At 35.1% G+C, this 18,574-nt stretch overlaps 1 protein-coding gene across 1 annotated transcript in view; it reads left to right on the top strand.

Moving 5' to 3' along the window:
• Positions 1-18,574, top strand: part of EPC2 (enhancer of polycomb homolog 2) — a 109,139-nt gene that overhangs the window by 73,056 nt on the left and 17,509 nt on the right. The window contains exons 4-7 of the mRNA XM_081243075.1: positions 6,478-6,684; positions 13,025-13,173; positions 13,919-14,051; positions 16,452-16,643. Coding sequence (XP_081099201.1) covers positions 6,478-6,684; positions 13,025-13,173; positions 13,919-14,051; positions 16,452-16,643 — 681 coding nt within the window. The remainder of the gene's footprint in view (positions 1-6,477; positions 6,685-13,024; positions 13,174-13,918; positions 14,052-16,451; positions 16,644-18,574) is intronic.

Raw genomic sequence — 18,574 nt, 5'->3', positions numbered from 1 at the left:
TGTTTTTATGTTTTTTTACAGTTTTTTTCCTGTAATTGATTTCTAATCTCATAACGTTGTGGTTGGAAAAGTTGCTTGATAGGATTTCAATTTTCTTAAATTTACTGAGGCTTGATATTTGACCCAAGATGTTATCTATCCTGGAGAATGTTCCATGCGCACTTGAGAAGAAAGTGTAATCTGCTGTTTTTGGATGGAGTGTCCTATAAATATCATTTAAATCTATCTGGTCTATTATGTCATTTAAAGCTTGTGTTTCCTTATTAATTTTCTGTTTGGATGATCTGTCCATTGCTGTAAGTGAGGTGTTAACGTCCCCCACTATTATTGTGTTACTGTCAATTTCCTCTTTTATAGCTGTTAGCAGTTGCCTTATGTATTGAGGTGCTCTTATGTTGGGTGCATATATATTTATAATTGTTATATCTTCTTCTTGGATTGATCCATTGATCATCTCTTGTAACATTCTTTATTTTAAAGTCTATTTTATCTGAAATGAGTATTGCTACTCACCTTTCTTTTGACTTCCATTTGCATGGAATATCTTTTTCCATCCCCTCACTTTCAGTCTGTATGTGTCCCTAAGTCTGAAGTGCGTCTCTTCTAGACAGCATGTATGCAGGTCTTGTTTTTGTATCCATTCACCCAGTCTTTGTCTTTTGGTTGCAGCATTTAATCCATTTACATTCAAGGTGATTATCGATATGTATGTTCCTATTACCATTTTCTTAATTGATTTGGGTTTGCTTTTGTGTGTCTTTTTCTTCTCTTGTGTTTCCCACCTAGAGAAATTCCTTTAGCATTTGCTGTAAAGCTGGTTTGGGGTGCTGAATTCTCTTAGCTTTTGCTTGTTTTTAAAGCTTTTAATTTCTCCATCAAATCTAAATGAGATCCTTGCTGGGTAGAGTAATCTTGGTTGTAGGTTTTTCCCTTTCATCACTTTAAATATATCCTGCCACTCCTTTGTGGCCTGCAGAGTTTCTGCTGAAAAATCAGTTGGTAACCTTAGGGGGATTCCTTTGTATGTTATTTGTTGTTTTCCCTTGCCACTTTTAATATTTTTTCTTGGAATTTAATTTTTATTTGTTTGATTAATATGTGTCTCACTGTGTTCTGCTAGGGTTTATCCTGTATGGGACACTCTGTGCTTCCTGGACATGGGTGGCTCTTTCTTTTCTCATGTTAGGGCAGTTTTCGACTATAATCTCTTCAGATATTTTCTCAGACCCTTTCTCTTTCTCTTCTTCTTCTGAGACCCCTATAATTCGAATGTTGGTGCATTTAATGTTGTCCCAGAGGTCTCTGAAGCTGTCCTCAATTCTCTTTTCATTCTTTTTTCTTTATTCTGCTCCTCCTCAGTTATTTCTACCATTCTATCTTCCAGCTCACTTATTCGCTCTTCTGTCTCAGTTATTCTACTATTGATTCCTTCTAGTGTGTTTTTCATTTCAGTTCTTGTGTTGTTCATCCCCTTTTGTTTGTTGTTTATAGTTCTTCTAGGTCTTTGTTAAAGATTTCTTGTATTTTCTCAATCCATGCCTCCACTCTATTTCTGAGATTTTGGATCATCTTTGCTATCATTACTCTGAATTCTTTTTCAGGTAGGTTTCCTATTTCCTCTTCATTTATTTGGTCTTGTAGGTTTTTACCTTGCTCCTTCATCCGTAACATATTTTTTTTGTCATCTCATTTTTTTGGATGGGACCCGTCCCCCGTTTTGATGGAAAGTATTATCTAGTGTACTGTCCAAAAAAGTACATTAAAACTGAACTTTGTAAAATTCAACTTAATTTGTTTTTTGAGGGATTGTCTTTTTTTATTGGAAATTTGTTTAATTATCAAATTGATCCTCATTATAATTAGTGCTCACAGTTTTCCTAGGATTTTGATCACTGGCATCAGATATAATTTCAGTTTTTCTTCTGTATGTATAAATTTTCCTAGCAAACCTAGGCTTGATCAGACTTTTGGCATTTCTTCTGTTTTCTATGATTGCTCTGAAATTCTCATGGTGGTTGAAATTATATCATCAGAAGCTTTCTGCTGTGTGTTTTGTAATTTGCTTTTTTCATTCAGTTAGTAATATTTATTTAGCACTCAGGTGAGCAAGACAAGTGACAGAAGTTCTGCCCTTGTGGAGCTTATCATCTAAGTGGGTACAAGATAAACAAAAAGCATGTAAACAGTAAATTAACTATGCACTATAATCAGCACCATCCTATTTTAGTTCTCTTTGCTCAGTGGCAAGCTTCCAGACTCTAAAACAACTGGCTAGGTTCTCAGAGCTTGATAGCATCTGCTTTCTGCAGAAGAGATTAAGGTGAAGCCTTTGTTATAGGAACAAGGAAATTGTCTTATTAATAGAACCAAGTATTAAAGATAGCAAAAGCCTCCCCTCATTCCAAGTGTCTGATCTGGGGGATTCATGGAGTTCTTTATTTTCTCTTTTTGGGGGCTAGGATAATACCAGATCACAGGGCAAGGAGTCAAGTGTGTGGTTAAACCAATATTTATTAAGTTGGTAGAGAAAGACGTAAAAGATGGACTGGGGGCTTCCCTGGTGGCGCAGTGGTTGAGAGTCTGCCTGCCGATGCAGGGGACACGGGTTCGTGTCCCGGTCCGGGAAGATCCCACATGCTGCAGAGCGGCTGGGCCCGTGAGCCATGGACTCTGAGCCTGCGCGCCTCCGGAGCCTGTGCTCCACAACGGGAGAGGCCACAGCAGTGAGAGGCCCGCGTACTGCAAAAAAAAAAAAAAAAAAAGGATGGACTTGGGCAGAAGCTTCTGCTGGCATTATTCTGTGGAGACTATTGCAATGAAGTCATTATTGAAAACTCTTATTGCCAAAGTCTGTGATTATTTTCAGTTCCCATCCTTTGTCTTATTTGAGTTCTTATTTCTTCAAATTGACCTCACCTTTGTTCTTTTGAATACAATTCCCTTTTGGTTTTCTTATGATTTTTTAATGACCATTCCTTCTAATTTTCTTTTACTGACTCCGTTTCATTCAACTCTTGTAAACATCCGGGTTTCTTGAAATTCTGTTCTTGGTATTCTTGTCCTGATTATTTTGGGGGATGATATCACCTCATCGAGCATTTTTGTGGTTATAGTAATACCTATGCCTTTAGCCTTGACCACTTTCTCAAGCCCCAGGATTTTCTTTTTTCTCTTTTTGTGCTGACTGTTGGCATCTCCATCTAGATGGTCCACAGACCTCTCAAGTTTAACCTTTTCAAAACTTAACTTACTCTCTTAACTCCAGATGATCCTATACTGTATTCATTCTCTCTCCAGTGACTCCCAAAACTCAGGATCTTGTGGGTTTTTAAAATCCTTTTCCTTTAGTCCCTAAATTTTCAATAAACTACTAACTACCCTACGTCTCTCCTTTTTTATTAAGTCACAGTTAAATTTTCAAAAGATAAACCATATTGTTTACCTTTTAGTCCATTTTAGTTTACTGATATTGCACTGTTTAAGGTCACTGATGGCCTCCTAATTATCATCAGGAGCCTCTTTTTAGTCTGCGTCCTACTTAATATCCCTGTAGTATTGGATTTGTTGACCTCCATCTTTCCTGATTCTTCTTGTTTCTTCATCTCCTCTTCCTTTGCTCCTCTACCTCTTGTTCTGTTCCTTTGGTATATATCCTCAGAATTTATTCTTGTACCGTAAGCTGCCAACACAGGCACTCTCAGATGGAGTTTTTTGTGACTGTGTCCTCTATCTTACTGCACTAATACTCAGTTGCAGAGTTCTTACATTGTTCTCTTATTGTTTAATTTGTATTTGTCTAACCTTAATTCCCATACTGTAAGTTTGTTTAAGTACTGGATTTGTCTTAAAGTTTTTTTTGTTATCTTCCCCACAAGCTATAGCACAAATGATGGCCTGATAGTAGTTATTAACTACTTACTGCTTAATTGGCTATTTTATATGTAAAAGCATTAATTTTTACATGTAGTTTATTCATTTGTGTATTAAATTTGTGCATTTATTGAAATTGCTAGACCATGAGTTTTATATATAAGCAAACTAAATGATCTTTGTCCTCATGGAGCTTGTTGCAGTCTAGAAGAAGAAGAATTTTTATCTCCCATCCCTAAGCCCCCAAAATAAGTAAATCAAGTAAGTCAGAGCTGTCTTGGAAATAATAACTTTATCACAGACCCCTTTGCCACTTGAATACGGGTTTCTACTGTTTTCTAGTAGATGAAATGCTAAATGGCAGAACTTTTTCCTTAGGTATAAAAGTAGTAGGATTCTGATTTTTGTGGATTTTTAATCATGTCACATAATTTGTGACTACTTTATCTGTAAATAGTTCTTGTCCACTCAAATTGATGCTCTCACCATGATAGTAGAGAGGCACTGATACTAGTTGCCCTAGAATAGCTAAAGATAAGTTTTACAGAATGACTAAAACCAAAATTATCCAATAAAATAAAAATTGGCCGTATGACAATATAAAAACAGCAGTTGTTGACTTACAGCTAACATAGGAAAGTAATGTCAGGATGTTTAAACTGTGTATTGAATTCTTATTACCTCAGATATAAAGAGGGTACTTAAGCACCAGTCAGAAGGACATTTCTGAAAGCAGGGGCAAGAAGCACCAGAGAAGAAAATTTGAGGCCGTGTTTTAATCTCCTGACACCTCCTGCAGGAAGATAGGAAGCAGTGTTATTTTGATAATGTTGTTATATAAGAAACTCACCACTGCTCTGCTGGTTGAAGGAAAGAGATTATCTTCCACCCCACTCAAAGGTTAGATTAAGTTCTTGATTTAATTAGTGAAGGTTATAAAATTTTATCAGAAGCAGAATGACCAAACAGCTGAAGCACGTATAGCATATCACAGCATTGTTTCCCTTTAGTCCCCAGAGCACATGAGAGCTACCAGTTATGCTATGCTCTAAGCATTTGGTGGAATTTTGTTAGATCCAGAAAGCTCTATTTTTATTCTGCCACCGTCCTTGTAGACTTTGGAGGTTTACATCACCATTCCAGAGAACTTCAGCTAACAGTGGGAGAGTGTCCATTTAAAGTTGATGTTTGGAAATATTGGTTCTTTTGGTTTGATCTCGTTTCAGGCTCTGGCTCTCCACTTTAAAGGTCAAGTAACTCGGCGTCTCAGATGCAGTTAAGCTGACTCCACTGAGACTTTGAATAAACCAAAGAATGGCCATTTATAATTTTATTGTCATGTGGACTAGAATACTTGAGTTGATACTGTCTGTATTCTCTTCCTGTTGTCAAACCATCTTGGCAGCCAAATTATAATAAGAAACCAACTAATTAGCTTTAGTAAGCACCATCATAGGACTGGAAGTCCAAATGATTATTACATTTATTCTATGAAGTTATACCAATGTGAGAAGTCAGATCATAGCAAAAATTTATTTGCTAAGTCATGCTTTCTTCAAATGAATTCATACAACCTGCAAATTGATTAGTATGTTGATCTTAAAATTTCAGTGATAAAAATTTTCCCCTCATTTCCAAGTTTTTAGAAGATATCTCGATTTGTTTTGAAAATGAATCTTCACCTCTAGAATGATAAAAGTAAAAAGATTGGGATAGCATCACTTCAGTAAGGGTTCACAGCCCTAAAACTCCATAATCTTTTTCTAAGCTTCACTATAAATGGATATGTGTAACCCCTAATCCATCTTACTAAAGCTGATTAGCCTCTCTGATCTTCACAAGGAGCAAGGAAACAGATGTGACCAAGCAAATTTCTACAAACTTTACTTTGAGATAATGTCAGCATATATTGGCTGCACTGATAAAGGAGAAGTAGATCCCTGAGATGCCACTGTCCCAGACATGACAATGTCATTAACAAAATGAGTGTTTAGAACAAGGATTCTCTAGTATTTAATCAGCTTTGTTAGAGGAATTGTTTATATATGTAATTGATACAAGAAATTCAAGATTGCATAGTGTTGAGACTTCTGGAAACATGCTAAGTTTGTTCTTTTCAATTTCAAAGGAGGCATGTGTATATTTAGTTGCAATACGTTGGAAAATATTCATAGTTTATTTTGGAGGGAGGTAAAAACCACCTATAAATTCTAGTTTCCGTTGAAAAACAAAAACACTGAAAGAAGCTAGTAGACTATTGAAAACTAGTAGATCCTCCAATATGTGGAATCCCAGAATATCAGAATTTTGAAGGACCCTGGATGTCTTCCAGTTCAAGACTTTCCTGAGTCATAAATCTGTTGTAGTCTTATCATTAATCCAGGCTTCTTAAATATTTTAAGTGGTGGAACTCACTACCTCTTAGGGCAAATTTCTAATTTTGGTAAATCTTAATAAAGTCTTTGTTAGATTGAATTGAATTGTGTTTTCTGCCATCATGATATCTGATCATAATTGTTAGACTGATCACATTTTTTCCTGTAGGTATAGTTTAATTTTAATTTTTTTAAGCATTGTAGTTGATGACATTTTTTATTTTTTATTTAGCTTGTAACACTTCAAGAAGCAAAACTGCTGCTAAACGAAGATGATTACCTTATTAAAGCTGTATATGACTACTGGGTGAGAAAACGTAAAAACTGCAGGGGACCATCCCTCATTCCTCAGATAAAACAGGAGAAAAGAGATGGCTCTACCAACAATGACCCTTATGTTGCCTTTCGGAGGAGAACAGAGAAAATGCAAACTCGAAAGGTAATATGCTCTAGTAGGTCTGTGTCTTACTAGAGCATGGACTTGAGGATATGGGGAGGGTGAAGGGTAAGCTGTGACAAAGTGAGAGAGTGGCATGGACATATATACACTACCAAACGTAAAATAGATAGTTAGTGGGAAGTAGCCACATAGCACAGGGAGATCAGCTAGGTGGTTTGTGACCACCTAGAGGGGTGGGATAGGGAGAGTGGGAGGGAGGGAGACGCAAGAAGGAAGAGATACGGGAACATATGTATATGTATAACTGATTCACTTTGTTATAAAGCAGAAACTAACATACCATTGTAAAGCAATTATACTCCAATAAAGATGTTTTTAAAAAAAAAGAAAGAAAGGTAATATGCAAATTAGATTTAACTGAATGTACCTTGATAGTATTTAAGACCAATATTTTTTTTTTGCTGATAGCTTGAGTAATTTTCAGTAATTTGAATATAAAGAGAAGCTAATGACATTGTTGAACTTTATATTAAGAAAGCCTGCTTTTCAGTAGCTTCTATCCCCCAGTTGTTTGCAGTGTTTATTTAATACCTATGGGCTTTATAAATCTGTTGGTTATACCATTTTAGGCTTGCAGTTGAAGTGATGTGAGAAAATTCGTGTTAGGAGGAAAACTCTGAAGTTTTGAATTCTTCAGTAAACTGTACATTCTATACGTATCCTCTCTTTGGGAAGCTTAAGAGTTCCTTTGAAACCATATTCTAAATCATGCATGTGAAAATGGACTTTACTCCCTCTAACTACTGTGGGGTCATGGGAAGTTGGGAAAGGTTCATTTTCAAGCCTGTTCTGCTAACAGTCGCAAGTAACACAATGGAACCTTTTTCTTCTTTTCTGAGTTTTCAGTTGTGTCAGATTTCGAATTGACAAACTTGTCCTAATCTGGCTTTCAGAAGCAAGATGAGCCAGAATTTTAAGAGAAATGGGGTCTCAGGCTGTGAAATGATACGGTATAGAAGAAAGCATTATTTCAGACTGGTAGTCACTGCCTTCCATTTCTCATAATTAAGGGTAAACATCAGACACGGTAACACATTCTCTAACATTGCAGAATATTAGGAACATATAAATGTAAAAACCATGAGGAATGATAATTGGAGGCAAAGCATTTTCTGTGGATTCCTGTTTCTCCTAACATTGAATGCTTGTCCTTGTCAGCTGTTAATATAACAGCTGTGAAGCATAACAGCTGCCAGGGATAGTACATTTTAGGGGAAACTTCCCTACTGGTTAACAGCCAGAGTTTTTGTAACTCTTTCTTGGATTTCCCAAATGTATATGACATTCCCTAACCCAGACTGAATTTTCAATTTGGTGTTTTGGTTCTTAGCTAAGGAAATATTAGATATTTCTTGAAGATTTAGTGCCTTGTTTAGAAAAGACTATAATGAGATAAGTTTGTAAATACAGTAAAGCTTTATAAATATGGACATGAGGAAGGAGAGGTTTATCTGAATTATTGAAAAAATCTGAACTTCCAGTTACTTTTTAAAAGAAATGTAATTGATTCAGATGTATTGCAAAACATAGACTTAGAGCAATGTCTTTTGAAGGAAAAGTCCTGTTGGGCTTCTTTTAGTGAACGGGTATGAAGTACTTAAAATTATCAGTATTTATTGACATATAAACAATATTCCAAATGTTTAAATATGTTTTATTCTTAAATAGGTTAAATCACTATTTTCTAACCAGTGTGTTTTGAGAATTGCTAGAAATAGGTTCCTGTGTTTAGGCATTTCTCCATTGTGTAATAACTAGGCCAGCATTTTCCTGACACTCTGATTCCTACCCTTTCTCTTATCTGTTATTTTCATCTTCCTCTCCAAGGTGGTATATTTTCTTTCCCAATGGTCTTTTTATTCCTCTCTGTTTTCAGTTATGGGACCAAAGACTATTCCCCTTCATGTACACTCTTGCTGCTTAGAAATGTCTATGAGTTTTAAAATGAGAAAGTTAGGAAAGCAATCAAGAGTGGACACCCTAGGTGTTCAGGAGGTGGTCACTGGGATATGCAAAAATGAATACCAGCTCACAGAGGTGCTCTGCTTCCTGTTCTATTCCCACATACGTAAAAACATTTATATAGCTGATGCAAAGGCTAGAGTAAAGGACTTCTGAAATATTTGCTTGGAAGTCTATAATTTAATTTTAATCATTAAACTAATGTTTAGTTTGGGAGTGCTTAAGTGCTTTAGGACATTCTCAAATGACATGGTGTTAAGGTACCAGCATGTCTGAGTGCACTGACTGGGAAGTCTTGAATCAGCATATACATTTATATGTTTAACCCCATAGGTAAAACTGTTAGTGTTTGTGCCTTCTCTCCTCCCTCTATGTGGCAAGATAGTTAGGAGAGGAAGCTTCCAGGATAGTGGTTCTCAGTCTGGCTGCACATAACAATCACTTGTGAATTAGCCTTGGTTTAAAAAGATCTGTAGTTAACTCTAAATTACAGCAGTTTGAAAACCACTTCCCTATATATTTGGCAGTTGGTCAGAACTATAATATGTAACTGGAACAAGAAGACAGGAATTTGCTCCAAGCAGAGACAGTTGTGAAGAAGGGTAAAGGGAATTGAGTAGATTTGAATATAGGGAGTAGGGCCATCTTAAAAGCACAGAAAAGAGGGCTTCCCTGGTGGCGCAGTGGTTGAGAGTCCGCCTGCCAAGGCAGGGGATACGGGTTCGTGCCCCGATCCGGGAAGATCCCACATGCCGCGGAGTGGCTGGGCCCGTGAGCCATGGCCGCTGAGCCTGCGCGTCCGGAGCCTGTGCTCCACAACGGGAGAGGCCACAACAGTGAGAGGCCCGAATACTGCAAAAAAAAAAAAAAAACAGAAAAGATGTCAGTATGAACTTACAGTTTTTAATATTGATATAGCTAGAAATAGATATAGATCTATGCATGGGTATGTACATCAATATATTACAGGCTTATTTCCTAGCTCTGTTTGCTGAGCAGGTATAGATGCAATTACAGTAGCATGTAAATCTTGATTTTAAATACCATTTTCCATTAAAGGGAACCAGAGCTCCTTAGAAAAATGGTTGATTTTAGGTCTGGTGCTAGGAAAGCATAAAGATAAGCTTGGAACATTCTGCTTTGCCAGAATATAAGAATGTGATTGAAGAATGTTGGAGCCATGTCAGAAGGCCTCAGGAGCCAGCATAAAGGGTGACCCTGCTGATCAGATCTGGGGAAGTTTGTATGTCAAAAGAAGGAGAGTAATGGATTATAACCCATAAAGTAACCCATGAGTCTATACTGATATAAATGGATGGATGGATAGATGGATAAGTAGATGATTGATTGATTGATAGATAGATGAAAGAGAACACTTTTCCTTACCGTAGATTTCCAACTTATAAATGTCAGTGGAATGATGGAGTTCAAAAATCACCATTTGGCAACCACCATAGTAGCAATTGTTTCTGGCAAAAGTTAGAATTAATGGAAGCTAAACTGATGGGAGAAATTTGATGAGAAACAAGATGCTTATATAAGTCCCACCGCATACTTTTTAATTAAAAAAGGAAAAATACTAATTTGACTAGGGAAACCTGGCAAACACCATCTTAAGTGATCAAAGCATCAGCAGTAATGGGACAAATAGGTATCATTTAACTCCTGATATGCTGAGTGAGAGACACAGTATCTCTTCTGTGATGGTCCTACCAAAAGTTTACAACATGAATTTAATTGTGGAGAAACATCAAAGAAACCCAAATTGAGGAACATTCTACAAAAATAAGTGGCTTCTACTCTTTAAAACTATCAAGGTCATGATCACCATAGAAAGACAGAGGAACTATTCCAAATTATAGGAGAGTAAAGAGACATGACAGCTAAATGCAATTTGAATCCTGAATCAGGTCCTAGACCAGGAAAAAGAATTTATTATTATTAATGAATTTTAATAATAAAAGTTATTATTGTCCCATTAATGTCCTTCATAGCAATATTATATAAATATATAAAATATGTATATAACTATTTCTTGCTGTGAAGGACATTAATGGGACAGTTGGCGAAATATGAATAAAGTCTGTAAATTAAGTAATAGTTTTTATATCAATGTTAATTTTCTGATTTTGATGATGGTACTGTGATTGTATAAGAGATTATCATTGTTTTTAGAAAATATATATTAAAGTGTTTAGGGGATAAAGGAGCATTATATCTTCAACTTTTCTCAAAAAATAAAACACCATTGCTAATAGTTTATGTATGTGTGTATGTGTTTATATATATATACATGTATATGTGTCTTAGTTCATTTGAGCTGTTGTAACAAGAATACATTAGACTGGGTGGCTTAAACAGCAAACATTTATTTCTCAGTTCTGGAGGTTGGGAAGTCCAACATCCAGGTACCATCAGATTTGTTGTCTATTAAGGGACCACTTTCTGTTTCATAGATGGTCCTCTTGCTGTGTCCTCACATGGCAGATGGGGCAAGAGATCTCTCTGGGGTCTCCTAGGGTACTAATCCATTCTACAGGACTCCCAAAGGCCTTACCTCCAAATAAAAATCACATTGGAGAGTTAGGATTTCAACATATGAGTTATCAGGAGATGCAAACATTCGTTCCATAACAATATGTATGGACATACATACATAGATACATAAAGAGAGATACATAAAGCAAGTGTAAAATAGTAACCTTTGGAGAATCTGAATGAAGATATATGGGAATTCTTTATACTTTTTTTGTAACTTTTTTGTAATCTGAAATTATTTTATAATAAAAGGTTAAAAAGTAGAGCAGAAAGGGCAGGACTCGGGTAAAGAAAAATTAGGAACACTAATTATTTGGGCCTAAAGAGAGCAGGAAATGAATGAGTAAGAAAGGAGAGAGGCATACAGTCCAAGAGGAGCCCTTAGTGAAAAGGAGGACAATTTTAAAAGGTTCTGGTGCACTTTTGATTCAGCTGCTGTTATTATTCATCTTTTAAATCTGTATATCTCTCATTCTTATTAGACTTTTAAGCCTTTTGAGCATAGGGGACATGTGCAATACTTTGTACAGAGTGAGCACTTTTAATATTTCCTCTTGGTAATGTTAGGTTTTTTTCAATCAGAAGGTATTATTGCTGCCTGGTTACAAAAAAATTTTGCTTAATACCATGCTTTAGATTTTTGCCTTTTGTCACATAGTACTGCTGAAGGGGGAAAAAAGATTGATTTCCTTTGGATAAGATAAAAGGATGATTTATTAACATAGTATTTTTTAATATTTGGTATGCACTACCTTAATGGGACTTAGTTTAGGTAATGTTTTATAAGTGATGATTAATTTTCAAATACAAGTAACTATACACAAAAGGAAAAAAGTAAAACTTTGAATCTTTCTCAAGTTTTATTTTCTCTTTTATAATCCTCCAGTATGAAACCTGGCTTTCTTTGGGTTCTTTCTAATGTCATATTGCTTTATTAAGTCAGGTATGGAGAGCTTGCTTAAATGCAGTCTGTCTAGACATATAGAATGAGGGGTGGTAGTGGTCTGTTTTTAAACAAATAGTTCCATGCCTAATATAAAGTAAGTATTCTGTGGATATTTGATTGAACAAAATATTTTTATTAACAGTTACTTTTATATGCAAATGACGCTGCTATTTACAGTTGAGCCTTCTCTAGTTATGATAGGACTTTCACCTGTGAGTTAGTTCAAGTTAACTTCTTACAGTTCAAAGTAAGAACTTCTAATGAAATTCAGACTTTTCACCGGATGTCTTTTCTACTCTGCAATGAGGTGTTACTACACTGAAGCATGATCATTCCATTCCTTGAGATCCTTTATATCCCATAATCAGTTTTATATCTGAGTTTCTGAAATGAAGCTTTGCTTGTCATTGTGAATGTTTACACTGTAGTGTATTGAACTGTCCAGCCCCCAATTACAGAGCTGGATGGATGAATAAGCCACTCATTTTAGCTATTTTTAGGTAACCTTGATTTGACAACTGTTTCCCTCTGTCATTGTAAAATACCTTGTAACAATATGAAAAGACTGCATTTTCTGATATAGTAGGTTTTGTTGCAGACAGACTTTAAAATTTTTGTTTACATTGGAATTATCCCTTCTATGTCATTCCATCTTTTCAACAGCTGGCAACATTTTTTTTTAATATTTATTGAGATATTTGCTTATACTTTTATTTTCAGAGTTAAATAGGTTTTCTTAATGTAGTTGCTTTTTAGATGATTTTTTAACATTTTGCTTTTATAGAATGAATTTGGGTCTGATAAGATTTTGTTGAATGAAGCTGGAAATGTGGACAATTGGATTTATTCTTCTAAACTTGTTATTTTCAATAGAATCGTAAGAATGATGAAGCCTCTTATGAAAAGATGTTGAAACTGAGACGAGAGTTTAGTAGAGCCATAACAATTTTGGAAATGATTAAGAGAAGAGAGAAAACAAAACGAGAATTATTGCACTTAACCTTAGAAGTTGTGGAGAAAAGGTAACATTGCTACTATTACAAACCAGTAACAGCTTTAGTCAAATGATAGGCAAAATGTAACCACATTTAAGCTTTATAACAACTGAAATTGATTATATAACAAAATTACATTTTTTGAAAATTGTGATTACTACTTTTTTGTTTTAAAAATCAGATTAAGTTACCAGTTCGGGTTGCAAATTTGGGGGATATTTTTGTGTGTAGTGTAGATCCTCTGTTATACGTAATTTTTTGTTGTTGCAGAATCATTGAGTTGTATTTAGAAAAGAACTTGGAGATCATTTTGTCCAATTCTCTGTATTAAAGTTTCTATTAAACAAAATTTGAGAGAAATAAATGTTTATTTGATTTTATTTTCTGATTAGTTAGGAAATACTTGTTTCATTGCATTTTGAAAACGTATTCTCTGATGTAATAATCCTTTTCCTGCATAATTAAGTAGACTATGCTAAACCTAAAAATTCTAAACATCACTTCCTAGTGCTTGAAAATATAAAATATATGAGGATTCCGTCTTCTGTGTCCCTTAGAGATTAGGTGGGTGGGGGCGGGGGTGGTTTTGTTTTTACTAAATCCCAAATATGGGCTACTTTATTCCCGTAAGTTTTCTCTCTTAAGAATAATCTGATTAATTGTTGGCTCTGTTTGATTAGTTGTGTTCCAAGTAAATGAAGTATCATTGTTTTTTTATTTCTTTTTTATTTTTAAACTGTAACATTTTCTTATATATTATTTCCTTTTCAAGATATCATTTGGGAGACTATGGTGGTGAAATCCTTAATGAAGTGAAGATCAATAGGTCAGAAAAAGAGTTATATGCCACTCCAGCAACTCTTCATAATGGAAATCATCACAAAGTCCAAGAATGTAAAACTAAGGTGACTATCTTCTAGGGAGAAGCATGTATGGTAGTATTGATCAGACAATTGGTTTCTGAAGTTGTCTTATAATAGTTTGGTTGAGGAAGAAAGTTATTAACATGCTTGAGTTCCTACTTTTTGCCAAGCACTTTGCTAGGGTTTTTTATACACACGTTGATTCATTAACCCTTATAACTTCCCTTTGAGATAGATTTTTACCTCTGTGTGACTTCCAGATCATAAAGTTGTTAAGTGGCAGATTCAAAATTTGAGTCTAGATCTAACATCAAAGACCGTGTGCTTTCAACTATGCTGTCTTTTTCTTTATAGAATATGGGTAATTAAAGCTTAGTTATTATCACGAGCCTTAGCAAATCCTGCATCATAGTGGCAGGCATCAAAATCTAAACTTAAAGCTTTCCTCATTGAGACTATTGGAAGTTATTCTTTTTTTTTTTTTTTTGCGGTACGTGGGCCTCTCACTGTTGTGGCCTCTCCCGTTGTGGAGCACATGCTCTGGAAGCGCAGGCTCAGCATCCATGGCTCACGGGCCTAGCCGCTCCGCGGCATGTGGGATCTTCCCGGACCAGGGCATGAACCCGTGTCCCCTGCATCGGCAGGCGGACTCTCAACCACTGTGCCACCAGGGAAGCCCGGAAGTTATTCTTTTTGTCATCACCATTGCCATAACAAGCATTTATCAGTTGCTATCTATCTTGACTTGAAAAAGTCCTATAACTTCTAGATCACAGTTTCTTCCTAATAAAGAGTACTAGTAATTACTTTAGTTTCTTAGACTGAAGAATTATATTTATTCATTATTCACTGTTCCAAGTGAATATTAAAGTATTCAGTTGAGAAATACAAAAATTAATAAAACCTTTAAGGAGCTTAAATTTTAGAAAGAAACAGGTTATTGGCTGAGCATTTAGACAGTAGAGCTGTACTGTGTAGCAAGATTTTAAAAATGACTTAGGGTGTTTGTGGAAAATTCATCTTTTAAAAATGTGCACAATCCTCAGTTTTCATGGGTTCATTCCTAAAGGTCAAGGAAGAATGTGGAGCAGGAAGACTCCTCCATTATTCAACTCATGTCAATTCAAACAGCAAAGTTCTTTCTTATTAATCACAGGCCTCTAGCCCACCTACCCTTTAACTCACACTTGCTTCGCCATAAACAATACAATACATGTCATTTTGTACATTATTTTTAAAAATCCTTTTTATATAAATCAATGCTTTTCCAAGGCATATTATTGGTAGGCATAGAATATGAAAATCTCAACCCCAAATTACTGACAGAATCAGCCTTTGTTATATATTGATTCTTATTTTAGATCATCTCTAAGATTAAACACCCACCCTATTTAAATATTAATTTTAGAAATATGGTTGCATCCATTGTTGCTCTACCCTATTTCACATAGTTAACTATATTTCCTTTGTCACACATCCCACCTTAAAATATAAGTAGTTTCTGAGAAGTTGGGGGTTTCTTTTGATGTCATAACTATATCCATTGTATGAAACCATTTATATCTCAGTAACTTGGCATTTAAGCAACATTTTCATCGTGTATAACATTTTTGACCCTAAAGTAGTTTTTACAAAAATCTGAGCTACATGGGGAAAGGTATAACTTCCTCAATATTTTTACACTTTCATAGTGCTTGTACATTGATGCTTAGAACAGTCATTTTCAAACTTTTTAAAGTAGTAGATCTCTATTTATTAAAAGAATGCCAATATGTTAAAACAGAAACAGAGCTGCTCTTTTGAGGAGAGGTGGGTGCTAGAACCCACCCCATCAGTCAGTCTCTTTGCCAGACGGCCTCTCACATACCACCACTGAACTCTGGGGTACCTGAGAACAGTTTGATTATTGTTCAGTTGAGGCAGTAATTATTCATTTGAAAAGGTGAAGTTTTTTTCCTAATTAATAAGCTTATCTGTCTCAAAAAAGTTACCACACATGTAGACATTTTTAAAAATTGGAAATGAGCATAGAAATGAATTTATGAATTCATAATCTAATTCAAGTCATTTAAAAAATAAAAATAATTGTTAATTTTCATCATTAATTAATAGATTTAAATAAAATTAAAATAGAATTTAAATACTTTTTAAATGCTGGATTGCACAATAGAACAATTTTTAAAAATCATTAACATCTTAGTTTAAGTATTGATAACAATGTAAAAAGTAAATTTAAGTGTCATAATTATTTTTCACTGTAATTTGTGAAAGCAAAACATTTTTCAGTTTATGGTCACATAATAATTTTTGCATATTAAAACCAGAAAATAAAATCACCTCTGGGGTAAAAATGTATGTTTTTCAAAGAGCAGTATAGTTTTTCGTGCTTTCTAAAATGATTTTCATTTCTTCCTTTTGGGGGAAAAATCGTCATGTAAACAGCACCCGCATCATTTGTCTTTGAAAGAAGAGGCTTCTGATGTGGTTCGTCAAAAGAAGAAGTACCCAAAGAAGCCTAAAGCAGAGGCTTTGCTAGCGTCTCAGCAGCCCGCTCCTGAGACACTGCCTGTGATCAATAAGAGTGACATTAAGCAGTATGACTTTCACAGCTCAGATGAAGATGAATTTCCACAGGTGCTTGTTTTAAAACTATTTTAAAGATATTTTCTCTAGTCTTTTATATTGCTATATTTTAAAACATAGTTGACATCTTAGAGTTTTGATTCTTGCTTTCTTCACCTAATGTTATGACATAAACAGTTTCCATGTTATTTATGTTAGTTACTGAAATGGTATTTGCTTCTGTTATTTTCTATCAGTTGAATGAAGTTTACTCTGTTGTGTAGCATTTAGGTGGTTTTCAGCTTTCCCTTTTATAAAAATCAGCATCTCTACCTCTTCCCTCTGTATTTAAAATAGATTATTAGAAATGGAATTCCTGAACTAAAGATTATAAATATTTTAAGACATTTAATACATCATTGTAAATATTCACCAACAATAATTCCACCAGCATTGTATTTTACAACTTTTAATATAAATTCTGCTAATTTGTTTGGCAATAACTATTTGTTTCTAAAGAAAATTTAGAACTGGTTCAAGTTTTAACTTGTGAAAATAATTATTTGGTTATATTACAACAGTTTTATAGAAAAATGTTTGCAGTTTAAAAATATTAATTTTTGTTTCATATGTGCTATCTTTAAAACAAGACCTTTATTTTATATATTAAAGGATCAATTTAAAACATATATTGTTTAGCACCTGAACTAGCAATGCCCTCCTTTTTTCTTTTCCGTATGTTGTAGGCAACCTAAAGAGAGTACTATAACAAGCTTTATCATATTTTAACATTTTGACTTACTTGATTTAAAAAACATTTTTTTTTAACCAACATGACAGATATGTTTGGAAGCAATGACAGATATGTTTGGAAGCAAGACAGTTCATAAAACACCTTGTTGTTGTAACTTTTTTTTTTTTTTTTCTTTTTGCGGTATGCGGGCCTCTCACTCTTGTGGCCTCTCCCGCTGCAGAGCACAGGCTCCGGACGCGCAGGCCCAGCGGCCATGGCTCACGGGCCCAGCCGCTCCGCGGCATATGGGATCCTCCCAGACCGGGGCACGAACCCGTATCCCCTGCATCGGCAGGCGGACTCTCAACCACTGCGCCACCAGGGAGGCCCTGTTGTAACTATTTAAAATCTAGAGTTTACATAAAACTTGTCCCCTTTGGCTAGATTATATTAGTTTTATTCTTTTGTAGATGATTTAGTTTTTCTACCCCAGATAATATTTTAGCATCCATACACGTGTAACAAATGCACAAAAAATGTGTTTAATTTCGTATGCCCTTAAAAAGCACTTAAATGAAATCATTTATTAAAATTGTCAGGGGATCATGTAGTGAGACTCAGGCAGGGCTTTGAATAGTCATGGGACATTAATTAGATGACATTTGAAGGAATGAGAGAACAAATAGTAGGTCTTTCCCAGGTAGAAGATGTAGGGAAGGGCTCAAGGCAGAGAAAACAGCATATTAGAGGGAACTGCTAGCAGTTTTGCATTGCTGGAACATAAAACACAAAGGGGAAGAGAGGTGAACGGAATGATGCCTGGAGAAGTAGTCAGATGGCAAATGACCTCTATCTACATTATATATACTGGGAAGTTCTTAAAGAATTTTAAGTAAGAAATGACATAGTTAGATAAATGCATTTATAAAAGCCAGTAAAGTTTTGCTATACACTCCCAGCCCCTTAAGAATGATGTCAGGGGGATACTATGTCCAGTAGAAACTTTTCTCTTATTGCTAGAATCAGTCCATCCATCCTGATAGGCACACTCAGCATACTAGTCATATATTCCTCATCTATTAAGGGATCTTCATTTCTGTTCTAAATTCATATGTTTATTCATATAGTCCCCATTCCCACATGAAATTGCATTTTGAAACTTTTAGGTTCCTCTGAGTCCTTATACTAGGTCTTTGACAACATTAATTTTTATAATGGTATCCCCCTGTTGCTAAACTGTAGGTAGGCATGTACCTAAAGTTGGACATTA

The sequence above is a fragment of the Mesoplodon bidens genome, assembly GCF_964165515.1.
Source record: "Mesoplodon bidens genome assembly, chromosome: 8".
NCBI lineage: Eukaryota > Metazoa > Chordata > Mammalia > Artiodactyla > Ziphiidae > Mesoplodon > Mesoplodon bidens.
This window is presented reverse-complemented; position numbering and strand designations above follow the sequence as displayed.